This window comes from Hemiscyllium ocellatum, chromosome 2 (genome assembly GCF_020745735.1).
Source record: "Hemiscyllium ocellatum isolate sHemOce1 chromosome 2, sHemOce1.pat.X.cur, whole genome shotgun sequence".
NCBI classification, from domain to species: Eukaryota; Metazoa; Chordata; class Chondrichthyes; order Orectolobiformes; family Hemiscylliidae; genus Hemiscyllium; species Hemiscyllium ocellatum.
Window position 1 is genome coordinate 14,308,588 of NC_083402.1, and position 20,831 is coordinate 14,329,418.

Genomic DNA, 20,831 nt, shown 5'->3' on the forward strand with positions numbered 1-20,831 from the left:
GGAATTCTCCACACTGCTTCGAGGCTTGAACATCGCCTTTGTGATTTAGTGAGCAAAGGTAGACAGTACTCGGGTGGTCTCACTAAATATTATACAGTTGAAGCTTGGTTTTTCTTCGAGTATACATTATGACTCTATGCTCCTCTACGAGTGTGGCTCATCAGTCCAATTGTTGTTTCACAGTGAACACTGAGAGAGCTTTGTCATAGAAACAATTAGAAACAGTTCCGAAATGTCGAATTCTCTATTCCTGAGATGCTGCCTGGCCTGCTGTGCTTTGACCAGCAACACATTTGCAGCTCAAATATAGAAATAGTCCATTCAGTACAACGAGTTGTGGTCCATCCCTCTCCGCTGCAACAAAATGGAATTAAGCCCATCTGTTTGCATTCATGTCCCATTCCATCCCAAGCTCAGTTTCTGATCTCATGGTACCACCAGTAAACCTACCTATTTCAGCCTCCATTACACTGCCTGATTTTGTCCCTGTCTCAGCCCATCTGTGCTGAAGCTCTCATCCATGCCTTTGTTCTCTTACGATACACCAACCCAACACATTTCTGGGAGGTTTTCCACACCTTCCTTTCCATAATCTTGAGGCCTGTAAGATAACTTGTAGCAAGTTCCACCATTTCATCTCCTCTGCACACAGTGAGTTGAGCATTGCTTGACTAGGAGCTAATGTATGGCTTTTAAACTGGTTTCAAATCCTTCTGTGGCCTTTGAAGTCACTCCCTATCTCTGTAAATCTCCTCCTTCCCTCTGAGAAGTATGCATTCCTCCAGTTCTGACCTCTTGTTCCATCACTCATTTTAATTGCTTCACCATGACTCTGAAGCTCATGACTGACTGTTTAAAAGGCAGCATATGAAGCCAATCACTAAGGAAAGGGTGTATTGGGATTGTTATAGAGTCAAAGAGCTGTACAGCATGGAAACAGACCCTTCGGTCCAACTCATCCATGCCTACCCGAAATCTAAATTAATCGAGTCCCATTTGCCAGCATTTAGCTGCACCTTCAGGTACTTCAACCCCACACTCTGGAATTCCCTCCCTGCACCCCCTCACTGTACTGTCTTAACGCACACATTAAAATTTACAACTTGACCAAGTTTTTGGTCATTTGTCCTAACAATTCCGTATGTGGCACAATGTCATACTTTGTTTAATAATATCCTCAGTGTGGTACCTTGCATCATTTTATTATGTGAAAAGCACTAGATAGTTGATTTTGTTGTAATGCTGTTGCTAAGCAAAATCTCTGGATTTGCAGTTGCACAAGGATAAACTTTTCAGAGTAACTTACAGGACTGGATGATGACTGCACTTGTTCTAGTCTCACAGCCCACCAAGATTTTTTTAAAAATAGATTATATGTGGATTAAAGCAATTGACATTTAAAGTTGAACTATTCATTTTATTACCAACTGTATCCTTGTAGTTCCCGTCAGTTTTGCTTTTCTCATAATGGGTGGACAGGCAAGTCTTGACCCCAAGCTGGGAGCGGCACCATTGCCATTAGAAGCCAGAAGGGTCAGAATGAGAACATCAGTAATTCAAAAAAATTAACAAACATTTGAATTAAGAGCAGAAGTAGGCCATTTGGCCCAATTGATCCTGCTCCACTATTAAACAAGTTTGTAGCTAATATAACTACTCCATATTCTCATCTACACTGATGACCTTTCACCCTTTTGAACATGAAGAATCTACCTGCCTTAAAAACAAAGACCTCTTCCACCACCTTTTGAGGAATGTAATTTTAAAGACTCACCACCTTTCAAAGAGAAAAAAAACTTTGTGTTTCCGTTTTAAATGGGTAACTGCTTTTTGTAGGTTCTCCCACAAGAGACAACCTGGTTTCCATATCGATCAGGTCAAGAAACCTCAGAGTCTTAACTGCTTCAATGTCAAGACAACATGAGGCATTGCAAAGACTCTGAAGATCATAAGTGGCTGTTTAAAAGGCAGTATATGAATCAAACCATTCTGGAAAAGGTGTAATTTGGACAGTTAAATAAGGAAACAAAATGTAGAATCATTAAGCACAGATGGTGGTCATTCAGCCCATTGTATATCTGAAAGATCTTACATGGAACCATCCAATTAGTCCCACTTCGTTGTTCTTTTCCCTTAGAAATGGCGATGTTTATTTTCCAAAGAATATTTAATTCTTTCTGAAAGCAACCATTGAATTGGTCTTCCACCTCCCCTCAGACAGTGCATTTCAGATCACAACAATAAAACAATATCAAGCTTATGATCACAACAGAGTTCTGTGGGACTTCCAGGCCTGTTACCTGAGAAGGAGCGCTGCAGGAGAGTCCACCCAATTCAGTGATGCGAGCAGCAGCTGTCGGGTTACTGGAGCTTATCAGGACAGGAGGGCTGATCTCCATGGAGTGGCGGTTTTGAGATGACTGAGACGCTTTGTTAGACATGGTTAGTGAGGTGAACGAGTGCCGTTTTTTGGTGTTCTTCTTTGTGATGTCCAAGGGTTTCTGGGCAGAATTGTTGTGTACAGCCCCTGAGTTACTGCTGCTACCTTCTCCTGAATCGCCACTTCCAGAATTGGAAGTTGAAGGTTTGTCCAGCTGTATCAGATGTTTGGCTGTTGAGTTGAACTGAAAATACACAAAAATATTTCCACATCATAGAAATAACATTTATATAAAGTACTGTTATATAATGCTACTGTTGGGTCTACAGGATTGTGTACTGCCATTCCTTTGTATTTAAAAGAACTCCACTATTGATACTTGTGTCTGTGCGAAACCAATGTTAAGCCAACTGTTTGAAATTCAGTGTCCCGCTGCATAAACAGGCTCAAATTTTAATTTTGAATGCAATCCAAATTAAAGTTTTAAGCATCATCGCCACTAATCTATGTTTAGTTACTCAAAACACCTCAAAAAGGTTGCAGTTTGGTGTCATGAGGTTGTCTGCATACAATGATAGGGAAGCAAAATACTGCAGATGCTGGGAATCTGAAATAAAGGAGGAAAATGCTGGAGAAACTCATCAGGTCTGGCAGTCCCTGTGGAGGGAAGAGCAGAGTTAATGTTTCATGTGTGGAATTGAACAGTTCTGAACAGGACATCTTGGACTTGAAACACTAACCCTGCTTTTCTCTCTCCACAAATGTTGCTAGATTTCTCCAGCAAAGATCAAAAGAACAAAGAAAATTTATAGTCCAGGAACAGGCCCTTCGGCCCTTCAACCTTGAGCCGCTACATTTTGTCTTTTAATGATGATGGAACTTGCTTTCCAATTTTCAGCATTGTAATATTTAATTAAGAGCAAGAATTGAGAACCATTTTGCCAAATGAGTTTACAGGCTGGAGTATAAGTTAGCAGTGGGAATCATATGTATAGAAATGCAAAACTAGTCAGTTGGTCATAAAAAATGCTGAAAAAAAGTGATGTCAAAGTATTTCACCTTATGCTCATCAGGACAAATGCAAAAATGCCAAATTTTAAAGAAACCACAATTTCTGCTGGAAGACAAAAGGATGCCGACTGGTTGGCAAGTTGACAATAATTCTTCAAGATGTTGGTATGGTGAATGCACCATTATGCAATGCTTAATACCCGTACATACAGGCACAAACATAATAGGTACAGGTACAATGAGAAATAATGAGGGGGTCAGAGGAACATAGAGGATTAATCGCTATGGAGAAAAAAGACGGTTTCAGTTGAAGGACATTTCATCAGATTTGCACATATACATCACATTTACCGAAAGTGATTACTCACCTCAACATAGGAAATTGGGAATATTCCTATCTTGTCACCCAACACTCCTTCAGCCCAATTTTCATCTACTCGGCGTATCACTGTCAAGATATCATCCTGAAGCAAAAAAGATTAATTAGTCACTTAGTAAAGCAGGATTACTGGTTTCCTAAGTAAACAATCTCAAGCTCAAAAGACAGGGTACCTTCAATGATTAACTATGTCTCATTGAGTGAAAAATTATTTAGTTGATTTTAATGATTCCTTGTGTGATATGGACTGAGTCACCACTGTCTGTGGTTTTAAAGCAAACCATAAAAGAATTGGCACTGACCTGACATAACAAAACCATTTTCTGATCTGTATGATATAGCACTGACACATCCACAACACTGAAACATGCCTCAGTATTCACATAGAGCTATACAGTTTACGAAGAACGCAAAGTTTCTCAGAAAATACATTGGACACAAAATTGGTATTTTGAGGAACAAAGGAAAACTCCTTCTCAAAAGTGTTGCAATTTACATCCGGACAGGTACTAGAATAGCTTGGGCAAGAAATGATATATGAAAACCCCTTACAAAACGACGTAGAAGTGAGCCACCACCTTTTTAGGGTAATTAGAGGTGAGCAATAAAATCTGCCTCATCGACTCTGATATCCCATGAACAAACTAAAAAAGGAAGACCTCACCTTTGAGAACGGCAAGCAGTCTTTGTCTGCTTCCTTGTCTTTTACTTCGAAGTCATAAAGTGCTTTGCACTGTGGAGGAGGCTGAGGTAAAGGTTTAATAATCTGAACAAAGTTGGTGGGGAAAAAGCCGTGGACACCATTGACTTCCCCATGGTACCAGTTTTCATCTACTTGTCTTCGCAGGATAATGATGTCACCCTTATTGAACTTGAGATCACCGGGCTCTTTTCCTTCATAGTTGTACAATGCTTTAGCACACGGCAGTTGAGGTATACCCTGAAAAAACAATAAAAGTACAATTTTAACAAACGCAATTCACATCACCAGTGATTACATAACAGACCACAGACAATTTCCAAGATCATACAGAAAAGGCGGTTCTATTTTTGAAGGACATGATGTGAAGGAGCCGGTGTTGGACTGGGGTGGACAATGTTAGAAATCACACAACACCAAGTTATAGTCCATCAGGTTTGTTTGGACGTACTGGCTTTCTCAGCACTGCTCCTTCTTCAGGTCGCTGTGGAATGGGATCATAAGACAAAGAATTCATAGCAAAAGATTACAATGTCATGCAACTGAAATGATATGTTGAACAAACCTAGATTGCAATATAATTTCAGTTGCATGACATTGTAATCTTTTGCTCTAAATTCTGTGTCTTATGATCCCATTCCACAGCTACCTGATGAAGGAGCAGCGCTCCGAAAGCTAGTATGTCCAAACAAACCTGTTGGTCTATAACTTAGTGTTGCGTGACTTTTAACTTTGTCCACCCCAGTCCCAACACCAGTTTCTCTACATCTTGTCCTAGGTTGTGCAAGGCACACAAGGAAACCTGTTTTAGCGCTGATTATGCCTGCTGGAGCTTCCTCTAATTTGTCCCAACAATCTTTCAGTTCTGAATTTGTTTGTTATTCTAAATTAGTGATCTGTGCAGTCTGAGCACAGACTGTTCTGTGACGTTGGTCAGTACTTGTGTTAACAATGCTTCCTAAACTTAACTCAAATCAAAATTCTCAACATGACAATCATCTCAATAAATTGGGCTGGATTATAATACAGCTCACAAGAAGGAAAAAGACATTGATCTAACAACTAGTGTCTAGTTCATTGTATCACTCAGTCCATCACCAACAACAGATTACTTTCCAAAATATGAATCCTCAAAGCACACTGATGTGTTTGAACAAGATCCAAATTTACCAGACATCATAAACTATGTTAATGCTGCAGGTCAAGTGACTCTTCCTCAGAACTGAGCAAGGATCACTGGACCCAAAACATTAACTCTGATTTCTCTCCACAGATGCTGCCAGATTTGTTAAGTTTTTTCCAGCAATTTCAGATTTTGTTTCTGATTTCCAGCATCCACAATTCTTTCCATTTTTAACATTAACTATGTACTCGCAAACTAAAAAAGTAACATCTAAAATTTACTGTCAAGACCATTTCAGCTGTACAGAACATTAGTTAGGCCACATTTAGAATATTATGTACAGCTCTGGTTGTCACACGACCAGAAGGACGTGGAGGCTTTGGAGAGGGAACCGAAAATGTTTACCAAGATGTTGCTTGATTTGCAGGGTATTAGCTATGAGGAGAGATTGGACAAACTTGAACTTCAGAGGCTGAGGGGCAACCTGATCGATGTTTACAAAATTATGAGGGATGTGGATAGAATATTAGAATCTTTTTCCCAGGGTAGTAATGTCAATTACTATGGGACATGGGTCAATAGTAAAGGAGACTTGAAGAAGTGAGTATTTTTACAGAGGGTGGTAAGTGCCTGAAACGTACTGCCAGAGGACCCAGTGGAAGCAAATACAATAGCAACATGTAAGAGGCATCTTGACAGATGCATGAAAAGGCAGGGAATAGAGGGATATGGACCACATGGGAGAAAAGGTTTTTAGTTTAGGAAAGGTGTCATGTGTCAACACAGATTTGATGGGTCGACAGGTCTTATACTACTCTTTGTTTCTTGACTGAATAGGATCTTTATTTGTATGTCTACACCTCATCACCAGAGTCTTCAGACAGCTCCAAATGTCACCAGAATCAAGGCACATAAGGATCTCACAGTAAGAGATAAAATGATCCAATGCCTCACAGCAAAGTGTTGAGATATCAGGCGCACCATAGATTTGAAGTGAATCGTATGTAAACCTTTGGCTGCTCAAGATTACGATGGCGGCGGCACACAAGGAACTCAGCAAGATTGGGACTGGCCATAAAACGCAGGAGTAGGAAGTTGGCCACTTAGCTCCTGTGGCTAATCTTTAACTGAATTCTATGCGCCCACTTTTGCTCCACATATTGATAGCTAAAAGCATTATCAACTTCAGAATTAAAAGAAACTACTGATCTAGCAGCAACTGTTTGGGGTAAACATATGTGTACAAGTGTTTTCCTAATTTTTCTCATTTAGATTACGCCCCTGACAATGGCAAATATCTCCAATTACCCTCAAATCATATGCTAGTGTAAATTCCAGATCATTCAACCCTAATTAATCTCTTCATAATTTAACCCTCATTCTTCAACTTTTGAAATCTCTGAGAATTTTCAAAGAAGTTTGAGATTTGATGCATGAGGATTGGAGGCAACAAATATAAGAGCAAGCTGATTATGCGCAACTTGGAGATGATACTGGTTCAGCCTTGATAAAGCATGGCGCTAGAAAAGACACAACAGGTCAGGCAGCAACCAAGGAGCAAGAGAGTCGACGTTTTGGGCAGGACTCTTCCTCAGGACTGGGCAGGGGGACTGAGAGATAAATGTGGTGTTGGGGGGGGGGGGGGGGGGGGGGGGGGGGGGGGTTGTGGCTAGGAGAAAGGTAGGCTATAGGTAGGCAAAGGTCGGTGGTGATGATAGGTCGATGGGAAGGAAGATGGAGGACAGGTAGGTCAGCTCAGAAGACTGGATGTGAGTCAGAAGGTTGGATGTGGGATGGGATGGGGGGAGGGGAAGATTTGGAAACCAGTGAATTTAAATGTTCTTGGCATGTGATTGCAGTCTCCGAGGTGGAATTTACACTCATATATGAGTTGAGGATGCTTGGAGGGAAACTATTTCCATAGTAAGGGCAAATTCTAACTGAGAATGCTGAAAGTTGAGGAAAATACTTGTACACATAAGGGATGGTAGAAGTTTACCCCCAACAGTTGCTGCTAGATCACTTGTTTCTTTTAATTCTGAGGTTAATAATGCTTTTTAACTAACAATATGTGGAGCAAATGTGGGTGCGTGGAACTCAGTCAAAAATGAGCCATGGTCTCTCAGGGAGCTAATATCGCCAACTTCCTGCTCCTGTGTTTTTAAAAATACAATGCCAGCACCTGCAGTCCCAACTGCCTACCGGTTCAGCCTTAACTGGAATACTGCATCCAGTTCCAGATTTGGCGAGTGATGGTCTAGTGATATTGGACAAGTAATCCAGAACTCCAGACTAATGGCAACATGCATCTGAACCCCGTGAGATGGTGAAATCTAAGTCACTGCCTAAAAGTCAAATAATGACAACTATTGGGAGACAGTGAGGTCTGCAGGTGCTGGAGATCAGAGTTGAGAGTGTGTTGCTGGAAAAGCACAGCAGGTCAGGCAGCATCCAAGGAGCAAAAAAATCAATGTTTCAGGCCGGAGCCCTTCATCAGGAATGGCAACTTTAAATGACAGCTACTGTCAATATTGCAAACACCCAGCAGCTTCACTAACGTCCTCAAGGGAAGGAAATCTGTCATCCAGACCTGGTCTAGCCGACATCAATGTGGTCAACTTATGACAGAGCTCTGAGCAATACCATTGGTCAAGCCACCAATACTCACATCCCATCGATGAATTTTTAAATAGTTGGGCACTGCACTTTAGAGAGGATGTGAAGACATTTAGAGTGTGCAAGAAAGTTCACGAGAATGGTTTCACAGACAAGAAGCTTCAGATATAAAGATACATTGGAGATGTTCGGACTGTATTCTTTGGAGTAAAGTAGACTGAGTGGGGATTTGACAGATGTATTAACAAACATGCCGGGTCCAGACAAAATAAATAAGGATAAACTTTTCCCACTCAAGAAAGGAATTAAGAGAGCATTAATACAGAGTTAAAAAGGTAAAACAAACAAAAGTAATCCAAGGAAACATTTCTTTCTGTGCAACAAGTGCTTCAGGTCTGGAATGCAGTGTGCGTGCTGGAGACAGATTCAACTGAATTCAAAAGGCAATTTAGATTGTTATCTGAAAAGGAAGAATGTGCAGAGTTATAGCGAGAGGGCAGGAGAATGGCACTAAGCAAAATTCCGATTTGTACATCAATGCAGACGCAATAGGTCGAATGTGTCTCCATCTGCTCGGTAACAATTCTGAGAAAATGAAAATATACAAACAAGGACAATGACAGACATTTAGGCGTGATAACAGTTTATCTCCTGTTTCATTCTGCACACCTTTTTTATTGCAAACAAATGACACCTTCTGTTTGGAAGCCAATTCTTTCACATTGCCATATTTCATTTCACAGTCCTCTATCTAAATGAGACATGTGCATGTCAGCATGAATTATAGGTGGGAAACAGTGAGTTGGCAATGCAAAGAAAGCTGGTAGCAAATCGAAGGATTCAGCCCAATTATGATTTGCATAAATCAGAACATCTTAAGTCTGCGCTGGTGACAAGTATCTCAATAGACGATGCTGCCAAATACTTCCAGACATATAAGAAAACGTGCTGTAACACTGTATTGTAAAGTTCTGAACATTATTACTTTTAAAATATCCAGAAATGGGACAATTAATCTTTGCGGTAGTCACTGAAATAGACCAAAACAAAAAGTCACAAAATATTCCACTTTATAAGCATAAAAGCAAATTTATTCAAAAAGGCCTTTTTATATGAAGAAAGAATGATCAGATTCAGGCCCTGTGCTGGAGGAGAGTAGAGTGAGGCACACTCTTCATGAAGCAGAAAAGATTGAGGGGACATGATGGGGTGAATATCAGTCAGGTATTCCCCCTTTTGGGGTACACTAGAATTGAAACTTAGAATTTAAGAATAAACTATTTGACAATTGCCCTTCAGAGCCGAGGAGACTCTGGTTTATTTTATAGGTTGGTTCGTCTGTACAATTTCTCTCTCCCAGAAAGCAAAGCAGGCTGGGGTTTTGAATTTATTCAAGAAAGTGAAGGATTATGGCTGCAGAAAGGAAAGAAGAGTTGAGACCACAGCCATGATCTTATGAAAGGCAGTGCAGGCCTACCCCAGTCTTTATGCAACCTCTTTTGTGAGCAGGTAAGTGGACCAAGCAAGCCCCTGACTTTAGACTGAAATTGGTTTTATGCAATTAAGAAGTCACAGTGCACAAAGCTTATTAAAAATAATTACTTGCAACCAAATCATTTTGGCAAGCCACTATGTGATGAGGTTGGGAAACAAAAGGGCACGATTAATCATATGATAGTGAGGCTGACAGTCTTTCGTTTATCCACTGCTTTAAATTTATCCACCAGTGACCCAGATTGTTCAGGCTCAGGAAACTGGACAGCAAACAAAGCTAAAGATTGCTGGATCCAGCACATTTATTTTTGCCTTGCCCTTGCAAACAGACAGGGCAGCACAGTGGCACAGTGTTCAGCAGTACAACCTCACACTGTTAGGCACCAGGGTTCGATTCCAGCCTTTGGTGACTGTGTGTGAAGTCTGCATGTTCTGCATGGATTTTCTTTGTAGAGTCCAGGGATGTGCAGATTCGCTGGCTTAGCCATGGTAAAAACTCCATGCGTGAGATGGTCACAGGGTGGGTGTGGATGCGATACTCTTTGGAGGGTTGGTGCGGACTCTATGGGCCAAATGGCCTCTTTCTGCATTGCAGGTATTCCAGTATTACCCATTCCTTACCTTTGACCTATATAATCTCCCCTCCCAGAATACACACTAGTTCCTGATCCCTCAAACCATCAAAATTCCAGCACTCCTCAAATCAAAAACCTCTACTGGAGAAGTTGTGGTAACCAAGGTTCACTGGAAGATTTCTTCATCACTCAACTGAGTTTTCTGTGTGTATATGCTTGACACTCATTGGTGCATTACTGGATAAATGTTACCCGAAGACACAGGAACGTTCGACTACTATGCTATCCATGGACACTGATGTCCATTGCTTTTAGGTCTCCCACAACCCTTAAGCAGCTGCATCCACTTCATCTCCTTAAACTGTGAACGAGTTTAGTGGCACCATTATTCAGAGCTTCCTGAGATCCCTCCTGCAGAACAATTCTTTTTAAAGTTTTATTTTCCCTAACAAAATTGATTTGCAGCAATGGATCCAAAGATGGTTGGAATCCTGCACTTCTGTGGTGTAGCCATTATTCATGAGAGGCCTGGACCAGGGAAACGTACAAGATAGTTTTGATAATGAAGGAAGACATTGCTATCTAGTCCTGAATATCCTTAAGTTAGCAGGTACCAACTCAATTTTAAACCTATGTACATAAACAGAAATCAGTGCTCACTAAGTTCTGTGCTGCAGACCTAATGTCATGAGAGCTGTTTTTCTGCTAAGCTGCAACTCTCACCCTATGACAAGTATGTGGAGATTGCTTGCAAACTGTTCATTGTGCAATATTGTGTCATACTGTGTTCTAACATTTTTTTCACTGGTTCAAAAGATAAACAAAACACAATAAAACCCTGAAACATTTTAAAACAACATAAAAAAAACACACTGTAAGCTGTGATACAATTTAGTGAAATTTGCAGTCAATATCATCTTTTTAAAAATCCACCTGACAAAACGAACCAAGATTGCTTTACAGAATTGTAACTGCAGTTGAGTCAATGCCATCAAACTGTGGGATGTCACCTGAACAAGGCCATCACAGTACGACTGAACGTAATTGTGCGGTAAATTACACCTTTTGATATTAAGCTGCAATGCTGATGTCACCAAATAGAAGTGTTGAGTGTGTAATGAATACACGGGTGGTGACAAATGAGGTTTAAGTTACTAATTAAAAAATATGTAAAGTAATCAGCATCAGGTGAGAGTTATCTTTTAATAAGCTACAATGTACTTAAGTATGTCAATGCAATCTCCTGACACGAAGCAAACTATAATTCAATGTCGACTAAATATTAATGTGATGCCTTGGTGATGTAGTAAGGTTATGCAATTATCTTTTAACTTTTGATGCTTTGTTTTAAATCAATTAAATCTCCTGCTTGTTTGAACAGTTCCAATGAAAGAAACAGTTTAGGATCAGTTTTAACATTGCTCCTGATGAGTGCAAGTCCACAACTAAAAATTTTGCCAATAATTCATGCTAAATGGGCCATCTCACTTGGGAGCAGCTGGTGTGAGCAAACAAAGTCTTGCACTGCGGGAAACACTGATCTCACATGGGAGACTGTGCACATGTGTTTCAAGAAAACGAGAATTCTGCTTAATATCCAGGACGATGCTGTACCTTCCCTGAAAAGTAGTGCACTCTCAGTATTGGTAATACAAAGAGGAAGAAAATCAAAAACTTTCTTTGTGAAAGTATGAAATTAAATATGCTGAGGAGGACAAGATAATACCACATCCAATCTCAAATGCACAAATCCATCCCAAATATGCTATCTCTTCAAATAAATCAAACACTTTGGGCAAATAGTTTCTCCCACTTCTATGCTCCAGGAGATGATTTGTATGATTCCTTACAAGAACAATTGGTCTTCTCTGAAAATTGCCTTTCAAAAAGGCTGCTCATATTGGCCACATCTCTGTGGGACTTTCTTACTTCACCTTCACATTAGTGCACACTGTAATTGAAAAGGGTTTCATATGGCAAATGAAAAACGGAAACATGAATTCCTGTCTGGAATGGCTAAACTACTTATCTGAAGTTATAAGGGCCATTAACAATACCCAGGAGTTTCTGAAATACTGTCAAGCAATTTGCACACCACCTCACAATCGCTGCAGCAGGAAGACTGCTTAGAATGACATTTTGTTAAATGCTATGTTGCTGTTGCACTTTCCTCAGTAGTGCACCTCACATAGTTCATTAAGGGACAGTTTAAACAGAGAGAGAACATGGCCTTGTGATCAAATTGTTGGTGTAGTCCAAGTACTCCTGTGTGACAGTTGGTATAATTCAGTCTATTGCTCACTTACTTCCTCAATTTATTGTTAATTTCTACCATTCTTCCATTTCAACATAACGATTGAATCCAAAGGCTCTGCAATCTCCTCCCTGGCTTCAAAGAGAATCCGAGGATAAATCCATCCGGCCCAGGGGTCTTATCTTCTTTCAGATCTTCCAAAATTGATAAAACCTCCTCTTTGTCACCCTCAATCCCATCTAATCTAGTAGCCTGTATTGCCGTATTCTCACTAACATTGCCCTTTCCCAGTGTGAATACTGACGAAAAGTATTCATTAAGCACTTCCCATGTCCTCAGATTTCACTGACACCCTCCTTCGACTGATTGAACTGGTCCTCACCCTGAACAAATTCTCTTTCCAATCCTCCCACTTCCTCCAAACTAAAGGAGTAACCATGGGCACCTGCATGGGCCCCAGCTATGCCTGTCTCTTCGTAGGATATGTGGAACAGTCCATCTTCCGCAACTACACTGGCACCACTCCCCACCTTTTCCTCCGCTACATCGATGACTGTATCGGCGCTGCCTTGTGCTCCCACGAGGAGGTTGAACAGTTCATCAACTTTACCAACACCTTCCATCCCGACCTCAAATTCACCTGGACCGTCTCAGGCTCCTCCCTCCCCTTCCTAGACCTTTTCATTTCTATCTCGGGCGACCGAATCAACACAGACATCTACTATAAACCGACTGACTCCCACAGCTACCTGGACTACACCTCCTCCCACCCTGCTCCCTGTAAAAACGCCATCCCATATTCCCAATTCCTTCGTCTCCGCCGCATCTGCTCCCAGGAGGACCAGTTCCAATACTGTACAGCCCAGATGGCCTCCTTCTTCAAGGACCGCAGATTCCCCCCAGGCGTGATCGACGATGCCCTCCACTGCATTTCCTCCACTTCCCGCTCCTCCACCCTTGAGCCCCGCCCCTCCAACCGCCACCAAGACAGAACCCCACTGGTTCTCACCTACCACCCCACCAACCTCCGTATACAGCGTATCATCCGCCATCATTTCTGCCACCTCCAAACGGACCCCACCACCAGGGATATATTTCCCTCCCCTCCCCTATCAGCGTTCAACAAAGACCACTTCCTTCGTGACTCCCTCGTCAGGTCCACACCCCCCACCAACCCAACCTCCACTCCTGGCACCTTCCCCTGCAACCGCAGGAAATGCAAAACTTGCGCCCACACCTCCTCCTTTACTTCTCTCCAAGGCCCCAAGGGATCTTTCCATATCCGCCACAAATTCACCTGCACCTCCACACACATCATCTATTGCATCCGCTGCACCTGATGTGGCCTCCTCTATATTGGGGAGACAGGCCGCCTACTTACGGAACGCTTCAGGGAACACCTCTGGGACGCTCGGACCAACCAACCCAACCACCCCGTGGCTCAACACTTTAACTCTCCCTCCCACTCCACCGAGGACATGCAAGTCCTTGGACTCCTCCATCGCCAGAACATAACAACACGAAGGTTGGAGGAAGAGCGCCTCATCTTCCGCCTGGGAACCCTCCAACCACAAGGGATGAACTCAGATTTCTCCAGTTTCCTCATTTCCCCTCCCCCCACCTTGTCTCAGTCGATTCCCTCAAACTCAGCACTGCCCTCCTAACCTGCAATTTTCTTCCTGACCTCTCCACCCCCACCCCACTCAGGCCTATCACCCTCACCTTGACCTCCTTCCACCTATCACATCTCCATCGCCCCTCCCCCAAGTCCCTCCTCCCTACCTTTTATCTTAGCCTGCTGGGCACACTTTCCTCATTCCTGATGAAGGGCTTTAGCCCGAAACGTCGAATCTCCTGCTCCTTGGATGCTGCTTGACCTGCTGCGCTTTAACCAGCAACACATTTTCAGCTCAGATTTCACATACAACTTCCCACTACCATCATTATTGACCCTTATCTTACTCTAGTCATTCCTTTATTCTTGATATCCCTATAGAAGGCCTTAGGGTTTTCCTTGATCCTATCCGCCAATAACCGCTTATGTCCTTTCCTGGCTCTTCTTAGCCCTCTCTTTACAACTTTTCTGGCTAACTTATAACTCTCACGCCCCCTAACTAGCCTTCATGTCTCATCCTCACATAAGCTTTCTTCTTCCTCTTGATAAGAGCTTCAACTTCTTTAGTAACCATGGCACCCTCTCTCAACAACTACCTCCCTGCCTGACAGGTATATACGTACCAAGGATCCGCAGTAGCTGTTCCTTGAATGAGCTCATATTTCAAAAGTGTGTCCATCCCCTGAAGTTTTCTTCCCCATCCAATACATCCTAAATCATGCCTAATCGCATAATTGTCTTTCCCCCCGTTATACATCTTACCCTGCGGTATATACCTAACCCTGCCCACTGCTATTGTAAACATAACCAAATTATGGTCACTATCGCCAAAGTGCTCACCTACCTCCACATCTAACACCTAGTCGGGTTCATTACCCAGTACCAAATCCAATATGGCATCGCACCTTGTTGGCCTGTCTACATACTGTGTCAGAAAACCCTCCTGCATACACTGAAAAAAAACTGATCCATCTAAACTACTTAAGCTATAGTATTCCCAGTCAATGTTGGGTAAGTTAAAGTCTCCCTGTTATTCTTGCTCCTATTGGGAATCATCTTTGCTATCCCTTCCCCTATATCCCTGGAACAATTCAGAGGCCTATAAAAAACTCCCAACAGGGTGACCTCTCCTTTCCTGTTTCTAACCTCGGCCCAAACTACCTCAGTGGGTGAGTCCTCAAGCGTTCTCTCAGCTGCTGTAATCCTACCTTTGATTAATAATGCCACACACTGCTTATCCCCCCCCTCCCACCATGCTGAAAGCTCACCCATCTTATTCCAGATAATCCTGACATTGAAGTACACCTATTTCAAACCAACATCCTTTTTGCCAGTACCCCCTCAGGACCTTGTGAACCTATCCCTGACCTCACTACCCTCAACCTCCTGTACAGTGGAACTACAAATCAGGTTCCCATCTCCCTGCTGCATTAGTTTGAACCCCCCAGAAGAGCATTAGCACATTTCCCCCCCAGGATATTAGTACTCATATGGTTCAGATGAAGACCATCCTGTTTGTAGAGGTCCCACCTTTCCCAGAAAAAGCTCCAATTATCCAAGAATCCAAAATCCTCCCTCCTGCACCATCCCTGCAGCCACGTGTTCAGCTCCGCACTCTCCCTATTCCTCACCTCACTAGCACGTGGCACACACAACAAACAAGAGCTAACAACTCTGTTGTTTTCACTCTATGTTTCTATTCTAGCTGCCTGAATTTCTGCCTTAGATCCCCACCTTTCTTCTTACCAATGTCATTGGTGCCTTTGAGGACCACGACTTGGGGCTGCTCCCCCTCCCCCTCAAGGATCCCGAAAACATGATCAGAGACATCACAAGCCCTGGCACCTGGGAGGCAACAAACCAATCATGAGTCTCTCTCGTTCCCACAAAAACACCTATCCATCCCCCGACTATGGAGTCCGCAACGACTAAAGCTCTGCTCCACTTCCCCCTTCCCCTCTGAGCAGCACAGACAGACTCTGTGCTGGAGACTTGTGCCCCATTGCTTACCCCTGGTAAGTCGTTTCCCCCCCACCCAACAGTATCAAAAACAGTATACTTGCTGTTGAGGGGAATCACCATAGGAGATCCCTGCACTGCCTGCCAGTCCCCCTTCTTACTCCTAACAGTAACTCATTTACCTTCTTCACGTGGCTATAGAGTAACTACCTCCCTGTAACACCTCGAAGACTGGAGGATAGCAAATGTTGTTCCCTTGTTTAAGAAGGGGAGTGTGGACAGCCCTGGTAATTATAGGCCAGTGAGCCTTACTTCGGTTGTGGATTAGGTGTTGGAAAAGGTTATAAAAGATCTGATTTATAATCATCTGGAAAGGAATAATTTGATTAGGGATAGTCAACACGGCTGTGAATGGTAGGTCGTGCCTCACTAACCTTATTGAGTTCTTCAAGAAGGTGACAAAACAGGTGCATGAAGATAAAGTGGTTGATGTGTATATGGACCTCAGTAAGACATTTGATAAGGTTCCACATGGTAGGCTATTGCACAAAATACGGAGTTTTGGGATTGAAGGCGATTTAGCAGTTTGGATCAGAAATTACCTAGATGAAAGACAACAGAGGATGGTGGTTGATGGGAAATGTTCATCCTGGAGCTCAGTTATTAGTGGTGCGCTTCAAGGATCTGTGTTGGGGCCAATGCTGTTTGTCATTTTTATAAATGATCTGGATATGGGGATGGAAGGATGGGTTAGTAAATTTGCGGAGGACACTAAGGTAGGCAGAGTTGTGGATAGTGCCAAAGGATGTTGTGGGTTACAGAGGTGCATAGAGCTGGGCAAATGGAAAAGTGTGAGGCAGAAGTAAGAGGAATGCAGAGTACTGAGGTAATAGTCAAATATTTGGCAGCGTAGATGAATAAAGAATTCTAGGTGTCCTGGTAGATAAATCTCAGAAAGTTGCCACCCAGGTTGATAGGGTTGTTAAAAAGACATATTGTGTAGGCCTTTATTGGCAGGGAGATTGAGTTTTGGAGCCACGAGGTCATGCTTCAGCTGTTCAAAACACTGGTAAGGCCGCACCTGGAGTACTGGGTGCAGTTCTGGTCACCACATTTTAGGAAGGATGTGGGAGCTTGGGAAAGGGTTCAGAGATTTACTAGGATGGTGCCTGGTATGAAAGGGACCAAGGAAAGGCCGAGGGAACTGAGGTTGTTTTTGTTGGAGAGGTGACTCAATTGAGACACGTAAGACAATCAGAGGGTTAGATAGGGTGGACAGTGAGAGCCCTTTTCCTCAGATGGTAAAGGCTAACACAAGGGGACATAGCTTTAAATTGAGGGGTGATAGATTTAGGACAGATATTAGGGGTAGTTTCTTCCCTCAGAGAGTAGTAGGGGCATGGAACGGCCTGCCTGCAACAGTAGTAGACTTGCCGATGTTAAGGGCATTTAAATGGGCGTTGGACATACATATGGATAATAATGGAATGGTGTAGGTTAGATGGGCATCAGATTAATTTCACAGTTCGGTGCAACATCAAGGGCCAAAGGGTTTGCATTGCGCTGTAACGTTCTATGTAGCATTAACAGGCTCTTCACAGATACAATATAAAATCAAATAAGATTCTACACTACATGAGGACAGATTAGGTCAGATGATCAAACTTACAGGGAGGCAGACTTCAAAGCAAGCCTTAAGGGAGAAAATAGGCATACAGGGCAGAGAGGTTTTGGGATTTCCGGATCTGAATGTATGAAATTAAATATGGTAAAAACAACGAGATAATATGACATCAGTCATCCAATCTCAAATGCACAAATCCATCCCAAATAAGCTATCTCTTCAAAGCAGTAAATAAATCAAAGCAAGCAAACACGTTTGGCAAATAGTTTCTCCCACTTCTCAGGGACCCCAAAGTGGAGGTCTGGGGCCAATGATTCCAAAGAGGAGATAAAAGTAGGGATGCAAGCTGGAACTCTATGTAGCTGCAAGGCAGCAATGGCTGCTGTGGAGGTTCACTTGAGTTGCAACAGCTCTCCTCCTGCACTAACAGGTTCCCGCTCTCGTTTTCCCGAACCCCATTCTTGCAGTTCTCACTAAGGCGCTGTGACAATATTCATGTGTCAAATAGGGTAACTGCAAGAAAAAAAATTGGGGAAGCCTTATCTTTGGGCCTAGACAGCTGAAAGCACAGCCACACAAGGCAAAAATATGTGAAATCAGGTTGCTCAAAAGGTCAGATTTAGAAGGTCGCGGGGATCTCAGTGGGAGCAGGACATTGCCGAGACAGGGTCTGAAAGCAAAGTTGAGCATTTAAAAATCAAGATGTTATTTAACCAAGAACCAGTTAAGATCTGCAAACATGGGAACAGGTGAATGGCGCTTGCTGCAAGGATAATATATGGCAGCTGACACAATGATGACCTCCAAGTATACAAAGAACTGTCAAGGGTGAAGGGGCTTTTTCGATTTCGCTGCACTTTGGATGCTGCCCGAACTGCTGTGCTCTTCCAGCACCACTAATCCAGAATCAGTTACGAGGGGGTAGAGTTTCTGGGGCAAGACTGAAGACAATGGTTTTTCTTGTCCCAATTTTTAATTTCAATACTGCATAAGCAACAAGTACACAGCAAAGTGGACAATGTCAAAAACACGGGGAAGTAATCTCCTGGAAAATTATCATTCTAAGAATTGCTGGAATATGCTTAGAGCAATGTAAGGTGTGTAATTTGTATATATTTCAGGAGGCAATTCAGTAAGCCAACAAATCTTTAGCCAAAATAAGAAGCACATCATGAGCTTCCTCCAATGTATCAAAATAGTATATTGAGGCATTTTTGGAAAAGACCTGAGCTTGCTCATGGCTATTTCAAGTTAGAAAACAAGGATATATTTGCTTTACTTCAGAAACATGCTAAGCAGCACACAAGTTAGGGAATCGATACAAAGATGGGCGAATACAAAAATCTATTTTGTAACGTCCCAACACTTTATAACTAACTACAGATCAGTTTAGCAAGTCCCTTCAGTAACATAACACCCTGACACATATATACAGTGCTCACACAAGCCAAGGGCTCAATCTAGTTTCTGTTGGAAGCTTTTGCTGAAAGTTCCAAGAATTAAATGACTGAGTTGTTAAGGAATGTGGTTTCATTTTCCCCTTTTTGGGCATGGAAAACTTCAGGTAAATATGACACCTGCAGCATACTGACACACCTCACACATACAGTCAACTAACTCGCCATGTTGACAAGGTTCACAAGCTATTTGTGTTAAGGCGCAACTTAGTTGCTGAGCTTCACTGTAACAACCACTCACACTGATCCCCTTGACCTGGGAAAATATCCCAAGCACCTCAGAAGAGCACCACACAGAACAGTCAAGTCTGGTATCCAAACATGGGCCACACAGGTAGAGTTTAAGCAGACATTTTTTTGAAGCTGCAGTTAGGTACAGTTACGACATTGAAAAGACATTTGGCTAAGTACATGAATAAGAAAGATTTGAAAGGATGTGGGCCAAATGCAGGCAGGTGGGACTAATTTAGTTTGGGAACATGGTCGGCATGGACTAGTTGGACCGATGCTACCCCTTTAACAAAGTTATGTTGTCCTTGGCTTTTTCCAAAGAGGGGTTGTAAAAGCAGAGGTGCCGATTTGTCTGGAAATGGTTACTTTGAACAATGGCAGGGGAGTGGCCAGTTCTCCCAGTTCAGGTTTTTTTTAAAGCAAGCAGTCAAAAACTGCTGGGAACCTAGAGAAGCAGCTACAATGAAAAGAGGCTCCATGTTTCAACAGACGTCTTGCCTGAACTTTCTGCCTGTAATCTTTCCCGCCTGTAAGAACCAATGTTTGAATTTACCGGTGTTTATGGGGTGTTGTAGGGATTGGAACAGCTTCATTAAGTTGCAATATCATGTTGGTTGGGTTATGAAGTAAGTTAATTGATCCTAAATTCTGTTTTCTTTTGTTTGTGTTTCTTCCACAATGTTTAAACAAGCTCTGTTTTGTTTACAGCTGAGTGGTTTGGCCAGCTGCATCACTCCTGGGATATCCACTTTATATCTGTTTAAACAAATAAAGAAGTTAGGGTCTGGGCTACCTTCTTAAGATGTTTTGAGAGTGTCTGGCCTAATCCATAACACATGCTGTATGATTCTATGTTTGAGTATATCTGCTCATGGGATGTGTGCATTTCTGACAAGGCTAACTTTGATAAACCATCCCTTGTTCCTCTTGGTGCAGTTAAAACTCAACCCTGATATTATGGATTTGGTGTCACAAACAGGGCTGAAAAGGGAAGGATGGCAGGTAACCTTTCCAAAGGGCACTGGTGAACCAGCTGATATTTAAGGCAACCTGACTATTTTAAACTGATGCCAGCTCACTTTTGAAACTGATTAAATTCTCAGATTGTTAGGATGGGATTTGATCAGAAGTCGTTTAATGTGAACCTCTGAATCATTTGTCTGACCTCTGCATCACCACCGTTGCCACAAGTTTCCCAGATTGAAACCAAACGTGTTCCAAATTTAAATTAATACTCATGCCAGAGAATACCTCTTCATACCTGACCAGAAACTGGTGTGAACTAGATGAAGGCAAAGGAGATTTCTTAAGTCAAGAGACATCTGAGTATACACCAGTCTGACAGAGAATCTGCGATTGCCAGGTGAAGTCACCACCCACGTCCATTTTCAAAAACAGCATAATCCTTCCCTT

At 42.4% G+C, this 20,831-nt stretch overlaps 1 protein-coding gene across 3 annotated transcripts in view; it reads right to left on the minus strand.

Moving 5' to 3' along the window:
• Positions 1–20,831, minus strand: part of sh3rf1 (SH3 domain containing ring finger 1) — a 168,392-nt gene that overhangs the window by 51,127 nt on the left and 96,434 nt on the right. For all 3 annotated transcript variants that reach the window (XM_060834862.1, XM_060834845.1, XM_060834854.1), the window contains exons 3-5: positions 4,435–4,710; positions 3,760–3,855; positions 2,301–2,624 (exon numbers count right to left, since the gene is read on the minus strand). In XM_060834862.1, coding sequence (XP_060690845.1) covers positions 2,301–2,624; positions 3,760–3,855; positions 4,435–4,710 — 696 coding nt within the window. The remainder of the gene's footprint in view (positions 1–2,300; positions 2,625–3,759; positions 3,856–4,434; positions 4,711–20,831) is intronic.